Raw genomic sequence first — 12247 nt, forward strand, 5'->3', positions numbered from 1 at the left:
TTGCTCACACTTACACACTGCTGGCCCTGGATTCCCACATGCTTATCACCTTGCATACTCACATACTGATCACCCTGCATACTCAAACACTGCTCACCTTGCATACGCACACTCTGCTCACTCTGCACACTCGCACACTGCTGACCCTAGACATCTACATACTGCTCACCCTGCATATGCACACACTGCTCACAATGCATACGCACACCCTGCTCACTCTGCACACTCGCACACTGCTGGCCCTGGACATCTACATACTGCTCACCCTGCATATGCACACACTGCTTAGCCTTCACCCTCACATACTGCTGGCGCTGGGCACCCACATACTGATCAACCTGCATACTCACATACTGATCACCCTGCATACTCAAACACTGCTCACCCTGCATACTCACACACTGCTCACCCTGCATATTCACACTCTGCTCACCCTGCATGCTTACGCTCTGCTTACCCTGCACACTCACACACTGCCGGACCTGGACAGCCACATACTGCTCACCCTGCATACTCATGCGCTGCTCACCCTGCATATTCACAGTATTCAGTTATCTTGATAGACGGCGGATTGACATAGCTCTACTTCAGGAGACACATATAGCACGTAATGCCAACACGAATATAGGGTCCAGATGGGCAGAATCGGTACATGGCTCAGGCTACTCAACGTACTCTAGAGGTGTTCTAATACTGGTACGGAAGGGTTTAAACTTTAAGATCACGGACACTATACTAGATGAGGAGGGGCGCTTTGTGTTGATAACGGGGATGCTAAGGGGGCAGAAACTCTCTGTCGTTAATGCGTATGGTCCAAACATAGATGATCAGGAGTTCTACCGTGGGGTGTGGGCAAAATTGCAAGGGGTGCGCGATGTTCCTATGATATGGGGAGGGGACTTTAATATTGCGCTGCAGGATGGCCTGGATAGGTTTAGGGGCTCGACAGATGCACACAAGCAGGCTTTGTCAGTCCTGAAAGATATAATTGTAGATATGAGTCTCACTGATATCTGGCGAGCGAGACATCCCACACATACAGAATCCACGCACATTACTGCTATGTACAATAGTTGGTCGAGAATAGATTACTGGCTGGGTACGGATGATTTGGTGCTCTGGACTGAGAGGATCGCAAACATGCCACACACACTGTCAGACCATAGTCCTGTACTGCTCTCCCTGGTAATACCACATTATGTGCCATCACCCTTTAGTTGGCGGTTTAACGCAGTGGCGCTGTTAGATACAGTATACACAGATACTATACATAGAGCAATTACGGAATATTTTGAACTCAACATGCCTACAATGGACGAAGCGGGCTTACTGTGGGAGGCTTTTAAAGCCACAATTAGGGGAGTATGCATCAGTACGACAGCAGGCATACTCAAGGATATACGACATCAGCTTGCCATAAGAGAAACTAGGCTGAGGACACTGGAGAGGGATTATGCGCGCACGCAAGATGTCAGGCTGTTGGGAGAAATCAAGGAAGTATTGGTGGAGCATCAGAGCTACGTGGATGATGAACTCAAATATCTCACGAAGCGCCATATAGCGAGATCATAGGGGGAAGCGGGCAGACCTGGGAAAAGCCTAGCAGCTAAAATCTGTACAGGGCACGCTCCACAGATGGTGCAGGCAATATGTGATAGTAGTTATGAGCTCATCTATGATGCCCAGGGCATACTGAAGGAATTCAAGACACATTATGAGAAATTGTACACCTCTCAAGTGGCTGTCTCACCAGATGAAATCATGACTTACCTTGAAGATGTGGCGATAGCGTGGCTCTCGGACGCCCAGCCTGAATATCTTTCGCTGCCTGTCACTGTTGAAGTCATCACAATTATAAAATCACTCCCAAATGGCAAGGCACTGGGGCCTGATGGCTTTACCTGTGAGTTCTATAAGGCATTTGCAGATCAACTAGCCCCGCATATAGTAGCTATGTATGGGGAGGCGCTTGAAAAGCAGACGCTTCCGCCTACATTACGTGAGGCCTTGATAATTGCTCTATTGAAGCCCGGCAAAGACCCGACGCGTTGTGAATCCTATAGGCCCCTAACCCTTATGAATGTCAACACAAAGATTATTGCAAAGCTCTTAGCAACACGCTTGCAACCATTGATGACCCGGCTGGTCCTGCCGGCCCAGTCTGGGTTTATCCCAACACGCATGACTGCTCACAACACCAGTTTGCGCTTTATCATTATCTAATGCCCCATACTAAAGCTGTGGCTGTATTATTGGATGCAGCGAAAGCATTCGATTCTATCGAGTGGTCTTATTTATACACTGTCCTTAGAAGAATGGGTTTCCTTCCTATGTTTTTGAAATGGATCGCGATGCTATATACCGCTCCGACAGCGCGCATAAAGGTTAACAAATATATATCCGACACAATTAGCATTACTAGTGGAACGAGGCAGGGGTGCCCCTTATCCCCACTTCTGTTTGCACTCGTGCTGGAACTCCTAGCGTGCAAGATGAGGCAAAATCATCGCAGCTCGGCTTTGCAATTCATACGGAGACCATTGCACATATCACTATACGCCGACGACATGTTGCTATATGTACGTGATCCTGAGCAATATTTGAACCCTCTCCTGCGGGAATATATACAATTTGGGAGGCAGTCCGGCCTTACAATAAACTGTTCTAAATCTGTAATTGTGCCTCTGACTGATACCACAACCCCGCACCATATGGACTACCCATTAGAGTGGCAAGTAGAGCCAATTAAATATCTGGGAGTCTGGTTCCCCGGGACCCGGAGGTGGTTATCCGTACCAATTATGGTAGGGCGATAAGCGCCATTGAAGATAAAATCAATAGATGGAACCACCTACCATTATCGCTGGCTGATCGTGTAGCCATTGCAAAAATGGTAATTCTGCCGAAACTGCTGTGTATATTCAATACCGTTCCAATAACGCCACCAATGGAGGTATTCCGCAGGATTTCCGCCATGGTACTGAACTTGATTTGGGCAGGGAAACAGGCGCGAATACAGCTGAGAGCACTGACATTACCTTATGCACAGGGGGTTTCAAAGTGCCCGATTTCTTCTTGTATTATTTATATGCGCATAATTGGTATCATGAAATTCCGTTTCTTACACATGCTGCAATAGAGGAGAGTGATGCCTCCCCTGTACCATTAAAGGCTTTCCTTACCTACCGCAACCCCCCCTACACAACCGGGGCATCAACACTATAGATACCACCAATAAAGCATGGAATATGATGGGACGAAAGGCACATAAACTACCACTGTATGCGCCAGCACTACCCCTACAACTTCACCCAGAGCTGTCGGTCACTCAGGAGCGGGTAGGCATGGCCCTTCCAGACCGGGTGGGGATTAGCACAATGGGGGATCTGTATGAAGATGGTCAGTTTAAATCATTGGACGACCTGTCCTATGTGAGTAATCAATCGCTTCTTTTAAAATTCACGTATCATAGGCTGCAGGGAGCGATGAAAAAATTATACACTTCCTATCCGGCAGAACCCCAGGAACTGACTTCTCTGCAGCTTGTGCTTACCACCCCTACAATAAAGCACATAGTGTCTAAATTGTATGCACAATTGTAAACGGACATAGCGGGTGACACACTGTGCATGTTGGGTAAATGGAATGCAAGCTTAGAGACCCCGCTAACACCTGAAGAATGGGGCACAGCCTGCACTATCACGGGGTTACTAACACCCAATGGGAACCTCTGTATATTGCATTACAAATATCTACATCAAACATATTATACACCGGCACGGTTGCATAAGGATGGGCTGCGTGCAGATTCCCACTGTACTAGATGTCATGCAGAGAACGCAGATTTTATGCATTTAGCCTGGCACTGCCCTACTGTGGCATATTACTGGGAACGAGTTGGGGAGATATTGAGTGTTATGGTGGGTGTCCCGAATATATGTACAGTGCGTGCATGCTTATTAGGATTGGTGCCTACTGTCCGTGCTGCCAAACGTAAATATTGTGTGATTGCATTACTCATAGCTAAAAGAAGAATCTCGCTTCATTGGAACAGGAAACGGGCCCGAGCACTAAACAATGGCTGCAGGACCTAACTTATTGCAAAGACACGCTCCTGACTTATGAGGATGAATTGCCTGCAGGTTCCAGGCCAAAAGAGTATTGGACCTATCTAATTGAATATTTAAAGACTGTGGACACCTAGGGTGAAGCATGTATGTAAAATACTGTTAAGATATACTAATTTGTAGTATGTTTTAATGTGCTAATTCTGGGAGATGGATACTGTTATGCTATGGTCTGAATGTTTACTGTCAGATTTACTGTATGATTTACAAATGCCAATAAATATAATAAAAAATAAATTTAAAAAAGGAGGAGAAAATCCAGCTAACATAAATATATTATTAACAGCTCCAACAGTAAAAGCAGCATGTAATATAAATGGGAAAACATTACATAGCACATTTAAAATACCAATAGCACAAACATTAACTTATAAACAATTAACACATGAAAACAAGAGTACTTTGCAAAACCAACTCATGCATTTAAAAGTACTAATAATAGATGAAATATCAAAGGTAGGTGTAAATATGTTTAATTTATACATAATTGATTGCAAGAAATAAAAAAATCTAATCGGCCTTTTGGAGGCATGTCTATATTAGCAATTGGAGATTTTTATCAATTAAAACCTGTATTTGATTCATACATATTTGAAAATTCAAAACATTTATATGGACAATTAACCGCTAACTTATGGCAAATACATTTTAAATTATATGAACTAACAAAAATAATGAGGCCATTAAATGATTTACCATTTGCAGAAATGCTTAACAGATTACAAACAGGTAAACATACACAAGCAGACATTGCAACTACAAAAATTTCGAGAGATAAACCCTCCATCAAGTATTTTACAAACAATACCATATATAATGTCTACTAACAAAGAAGTAAATGAAATAAATCATAATGTACTAATGGCACATTTACAACACAATGCAGTATATACAACAATTGCAATAGATGCAGTTGCAGCAGACTTAACTGAAGAAGTCAGGCAAGCAATATTAAAACAAATACCATCAGACTCAACAAAAACTATGGGTTTACCAAATATATTACATATTACAATTAAACTACGTTACGATTTAACATCTAATATTAATGTAAATGATGGCTTAACTAATGGTGCAACTGGAATAATTGAATATGTAGATACTGCTAATAACACACCAATTGTATGTAATATGGATACATTTTGATAATCCAAAAATAGGCACACAAACAAGACAACAAAACAAACACCTATACCATATTAACATTTCACACAATTGGACACCAATATTACCTATATCAAGAACTTTTCAATTCACACAAAACTATATCACAATAATACGGAAACAATTCCCATTGCGGCAATCATCTGCACGCACTATACATAGAACACAAGGCGAAACAATTGAGCCTTTATATATACATTTTAATAATGCAAAAATACACCATTTACATTATGTAGCTATTAGCAGAGCAAAATCCTTAAAAAATATATATATTAAAGATTTTGATGAAAGTAAAATAGTAATACACCCAAAAGTCCATGAAAAAATGTTACGCTTAAGAACATATATGCCATTACAGATATCTATACCACAAACACAACAATATTATAACAACTTTACTATTATAGAGCACAATATACGCTCATTACAAAAACATTTCAAAGCAATGACAGCTGACACTAATATATTAAATGCAGATATATTATGTTTAACTGAAATAAATACCACACAAAGAGCAAATTCACAAACATATCAAATTCAGAATTTTCATTTAGGGTTATTTGATAAATATACATACAAACATACAACCCATGGCATTGCAATATATTTTAAAGAAAACCACATCATACACCAATATTTACAATTGAACAACAAATTGACATCTTACAATTTACAAAACTTATAAATAACACACAATACTTCATAATCATTTTGTACAAACCACCAAAAAATCAAAATAGAAACATTATTACAGATTTTAACTATCAAAATAAATAATTTCCCTAATTATAAATATATCATAATTGGAGACTTTAATATAAATGTGCTAACAGCAACACATGATAGCAAATTGTTATTAAACTACATGACAGAACACTTTAACTGCATACAGAAAATAAACACACCCACAACAGACTACAATTCTTTGTTAGATCATATATTTACAAACACAAATTTAACATGTCATGGAACATTAGAATCATATTACAGTGATCACAAACCAATATGGCTAGCTATATAATTGTAATGTATTATGATAGAATAGTTTTTGCAAACAGCTTCAACAAATGCATAATTATAATGTTTATTATTTATTATTTTCTTTTACAGATGATTACCATCAAAGATCTGAAAGATATGAAACAACAAGATGCAATGCCATACCAAAAAGCAGTACGCGTAAATATTATTAGATGTTCAGCCAAAACATATTACCGGAATGCCAAGCAAGAAAACAAAGTATTGTACCATATGGCTTTAGTGGATGAAACAGGCTCTATAAAAGCAACTTGCTATAACGAAGATTATTTTAAGCAAGGCCTAGAAACAAATGGAATGCTAATTGGCAATTATATTATCAAGAATGGTATTTTGCTAATTACAAAAAAACAGAATTATCAAGAATGCCACCAATTGCAATAACACAAGATATTATTCAAGAAGCTGAATATATTTTACAGCCGCCAGCCCCACCACTGTCTCCTACAAAGACAGTGCGAGATGCAGATCTGAAAACACTACTAAGTATATCAGGAACAATTACTGAGGTGAGTGACATTTTCTTACTATAACTGTAACTTTCTTATCAAAATAGTAAAAAGAATGTGAATGTAAATAAATGTCAACAAATGCTTTTCAATATAACAAATGTATATTAATATGTAACTGTTATAATATGTATATGTATATAAAAATGTATGCCTATCAGTAACTCAAAAAACACCTTAAAGCCATATAACTGCGCAAATATTAATGTAGACATGAACAAAAATCTTAACAAGTAAGTAACAAAAAGTCAAATAGCATTTTCTATTAAAGAGCATATTTCCTAAATATTAAATACCTTTCAAAATATCACTTTTAGGAATTAATGTACTCAAGTCAAGTCACTTGACTTGAATTAATGTACTGCTTTTAAAAGAATCATGCTATTTTTCACTAAATATGTAAAATATAAATATAAATATTCACAGAAAACACTGTAAACCACACTTAACAGGTAAATAAAGTTGTTTTTAATCAATTTAGACAAAAACAAAAGCAACAAAATAAAAAAGTAAAGATCTGTAAATTTATTACAATGAATAGCTTTGAAATATCTGTTACCATAAATTATTGTACTATTGTATTAAGAAAGCATGCTATTTTCTCTACATATGTAAAATCAAAATACGAATATTTACAGAAAACACTTTTAAGTACACTTAAAAGGTGAGTAAAATTCTCTTTTATAATATCTTATATTAACTATTATACTATTACTAAAAAAAAACTCATGCTACTTTTTCAAACTATGAAACTTTCACAAATCTGTTTAGTATGAATAATGATACAGACAAAATATGACAGTATGACAGTGGTTACAAAGTATGACACTGTTTCTTTAAGCTGCAACTTTATTGTTTACAATGAGCACGAACAAACACTTGTTTTAGTTAGTTGCGTCAGTGCAAGGTATAATAATGCTTTCTCGTACATTTCATTAGCGTTTTGACCTTTATGTATGCTTTTTCACATTTATGCTTATTTTCGCAGGTTTGCGTTAAACCTGATTGATAAGTGTTTGTATCACAAGCTTAGTCTGTCTTCACCCACTATGGTGAAAGGATGTCACATGTGTTGTTATAAAATGGAAAGCAATGTAGGATCAAGCACTCGTGAACAAGGGAGTGATCCTGAAACGCGTTGAGTGTAAATCTTGCCAGACCCGAGTGCTTAATAAATTACGGTTTGCTGCATAAAACTCTTTGGCATCCGTGACTGCTGCTTTTCGAAAAGGAGAACAGCTGTGGTGTATTTGGAAAGAGGCTGCCTGCCTCGTCGGGGACCGCCCTCAACAAGTGGCTGGGAGAGGCGCTGCGAGCGATCAAGCTCGCATTTTGGATTCATATAAGTATATATATATACATATGTAAACAAATTACCATACCAAAGAAAATACTATGACGTATCAAACAATAAATACAGAACATATGAACACATCATTAAAAGGTAAGTAAAATAAAGACAGTTAATGTTCAAAAAATGTATGTTTAATATAGAAATTGTTATAAGGAATTATGTACATTTATTTCAAATACACATTCATGTCATATTATGTATACTTATGAACAATAGATAAATATATGTTTGAAAGCACTCAAACTATATTTCAAATATATGAAACAGTTTCACTAGAAATACTATGTATTGCAATCAAACTAACCCAACAACAAAAACAGTAATTTTATTTGTCATATTACCCAACAATTTGACAAATAAAAATGCCACAATTTCCAGCAACTACACTGTGAAAAACATTAAAGGTAAGTAAATATCAATTTATCATTATACATAATAAACAAAGATCGCTTGTTACAATAATACCACAGTACTATCCACCTTCACCTTGCTCTACAACTATTTCCTGGTGAAATACTAATGTATATTTGTTTATTATATGCTTATTAATACAAATGACAAAAGTATAACATTATTAGTACTATTAATATAAATGCATTATTAACGATAACAACAATAACTACAACTTATTTTATATTACAGGAAGAAGCAACAAAACAATATATATATTGGAGGACAAGAAGCTAAACTTAAAAGCATAACCATCAATGATGCAACAGACTCAGTAAAAATAACTCTATGGAGAGAAGCAGCAGACTTTCCAATAGAAATTGGAAAATATGTGCAAATATCGCACTTAAGAGTTCATGAATTCAACGGACACAAAATATTAAATACAACTCGTCATACACAACTACAAGTAAGTATATTTATATTACAAAGTAACAACAATTGCAAATATTTCTAAAAGTATTATTACTAAAACCATGTCTCTATAGGTGATACAACCACCAAAAGAAAATATCACTGTAACACTATATGGATTGGAAAACACTCAGCAAGAAATAAGCACTATAACAGTGCAAGTGGACACAACTGAACATTTCCAATCAATGGAAATACACAACATTACCTTGATGGATGTTTGGGACATAAGCACTGATACAGAAGACTTTGCAGATGCATTAATGCCACACCTCCCAATAACACTTAATGTGTTATTCTCCAATGGTTGTATAACAGACATTATTAAGCAAGTATAATATGCAACAAATTAAAAAATGTTATACAGCAATTTATTGCCACCCAAGACAGACCTAAGAACTTCTGAGCACTGTACTTAGAGAAAAAGTCTAATAAGGATGTTACCACTACACATGAAGGTGTCACAACATTGACTCAAGAGAGCTAACATGTGAGCTCACCCGTTCATGCTAACAAATAAATAATTACTAAGTAAAGTAACTCCAGACTAGTTTTACAACAACGTGAAATATGCCCTCAGTGAGCTAAGCCTAAGTGTATTAGATGTGACTATGATTCTATAATTTGTCAGTACTGATTATTGTTTCAGAAATTATGTCTTTATATTTGCCTTACATATATATATATATTGCAGTGACACTAATAATGCTCCTAATCTCTGCGCTGATCCTTTGTTTTTATTTGTTTTTTGTTTGAAATACAACAGTAATAAAAAAAAAGCATATGAAATGTAAATATACATTTCACACTGCATATGCAAACCTGTTCATAAATACAAAGAAAGACTAAAGTATGGAGCCATTATACAAAATGTATACATTTCTTGTTAGATGTGCCATGTTTATGCATAAAAAAACTACAATTATAATGTTAACTTTTGAAAACTTTCTTTAAATGGAATTTTCAGAAAAAATGTTATGTTAAAAAGACTATTCCTTTCAAAAATTCTCTAAGTGTACAATATTGTATATAACAAAATATATCGCTATTGTAAGACAATAAACACATAAATAACAATTTCATATGTTGCATTTTGGATACAACTCATTTATAATGTACTATACTTTTAACCTGTTAAAGCTACATATGCTTCATAATATTGTTTACTGTATTACTAATTATGCACCATTAAACAAGGAACAAAACATGCTCATTGTTAATGTATCCATATATGTAATAAACATGTAAATGTTTACAAACAAATGCTACCTTTGACAATAGACTTCATTCAACAACTACTATTATTGTATTACTTACTTTAACTACTGCAACATACAATATAAAAGCTATCTACAATGCTAATAACTTTAACTTATATGATGCGAGACCTATTGCTTTGCAAATGATTGTTTCAACTGTTACTTTCTATAGGAAAACCTTGATGGATCTACACAAATGACCCCTTGCTTAATTCAGAATGTTGTCTTCTTTTCAGAAATATTCAGCTTCTCAGGATCCATTATTGCTTTCACACTCATTTCTAACACTAACAAGAAGGACGTTAAAAGCACAAAAAACAGGGAAAAAAGGCTATGTCCTAGTAAAATTCCAAAACTGTGTAGAAAATGTTGGTTTTACGACAAAAGTCTACCTGTTCCTGAAAGCTGGGAAGATGGTGATTTTAGCAGTGAAAACCTTTCGTTGATAACATTTGCAAAGAATAAGAAATGCTTTTTTCTGCAGTACTTTTTCCCTGTTTTTACCAAAAAACAAAATTTAGCTGTATTTTACCTAATTTATCTATCCCCTCCAGGGTAATCACTAACCCTGATGTAATGAAGACACTCTCACAACCAAGTGAGGTAAGTTTCAGGAGCTCTATTCAGAATAAGCAGGGGTCCCTCTGGCCACGATCCTGTCTCCATGAATCCTCAATCGCAACTGCTGTGCGGCCGTGGAAACCATGGAGAGAGAACACAGGCAGGAGGCTCATGGCCAAACAACAGGTTTTAAAATCAAAATAACATGTGCGACCACGCCCTTGATGAAGAGTCATCATACACATGTTCACTTGTTCTGTACATAACATTCTACATCATCTTCCTTTTTAGCACAATAACAAGAAATTTCAATGTACATAGAAGTCCTTAAGGCCTAGTAGGCATGGAAGCGTTGCGTACAGATCTAGTTTCCAATTGGGTCTCAGATTGAACAAGTATGTCAGGAATACTAGACTCCATGACACTAACTTCAGAGGATAACTGGTCAGGACCAACACCAGCAACATCTTCCCCTGCATGATTATCATCAGAGAAAGCTGCTTGTGAAGTAGATTGAAGCCTGTTTGTAATATAAAATTTGCATAAGAAATACATCTCCACACATCTAACCAGTTTTCAGATTCACAACTTTTATGTTTGCAAATCTCAAGGGCTTGTCCATGAGACAATTTAACAATATGTCTCTCTTACATGACCATCCCTTATCTTGTAAGAACACAGCACCTTTTGAAACCTTTTCTGTTCTTACTGGGTTTGAGAATATCGATTCTCCCTTCTTGAATTTGAGTGGACGTCTAACCAAAACCCAATCATTCACTTGCAAATCAACACATTTTATAGCATGGGATGTGTCATAAAGTGATTTCTGTTTTGTTTGTGCCTCTTTTACGCTTTCTCTGACTGACTCAGAAATTGTACAGAAACAATGGCTGTCTCTAGGTAAGGTATCCTTTAACCAGTCATTAAAAAGTTCTGAACTGGGATGTCTTTTCCTCAATAAGAGAAAGGGAGACACACTTGCAGTGGAGTGAGGAGTAAGATGATAATTCTACACTTTTTCTTTCAAGAAAACGTCTACTGGGACACCAGTGGCCAAAGTCGTTTGCACCCCCCTCTCTCAAAAATTTGTTTATTCTTTCCACTAAACCATTTAATGTTGGAGAGTAAAATGCTACTTTGATGTGTTTGATATGATGTTTTGCAAAAAAATCCTTCATTTGAGTAGAGGCAAAGTGAGTACCATTGTCTGTTACAAGTTCCTTTAGAGGTCCTTCCCAATCAAAAATGTTGCTTAAAAATGTAATCACTGAGGCAGTATTAGAATGAGGAACAAAATCAAGGAAAATCCATTTTGAAAAATAGTCAATCAAGACTATCAATTTTTTTAGCAGATGATAATAAATAAAACGG

The 12247-nt window shown here is 36.5% G+C and overlaps 1 protein-coding gene across 1 annotated transcript; it reads left to right on the top strand.

Annotated features, from left to right (window-relative positions):
• The first annotated feature begins 6694 nt into the window (after positions 1-6694).
• On the top strand, positions 6695-9394 carry LOC147692808 (uncharacterized). The gene is made up of 3 exons (XM_086936835.1): positions 6695-6838; positions 8839-9051; positions 9131-9394. Exons 1-3 carry the CDS (start codon positions 6695-6697, stop codon positions 9392-9394), a joined length of 621 nt encoding a protein of 206 aa, XP_086792961.1.
• Positions 9395-12247: the final 2853 nt, after the last annotated feature.

Source organism: Lissotriton vulgaris, chromosome 9 (assembly GCF_964263255.1).
Source record: "Lissotriton vulgaris chromosome 9, aLisVul1.2, whole genome shotgun sequence".
Lineage (NCBI taxonomy): Eukaryota > Metazoa > Chordata > Amphibia > Caudata > Salamandridae > Lissotriton > Lissotriton vulgaris.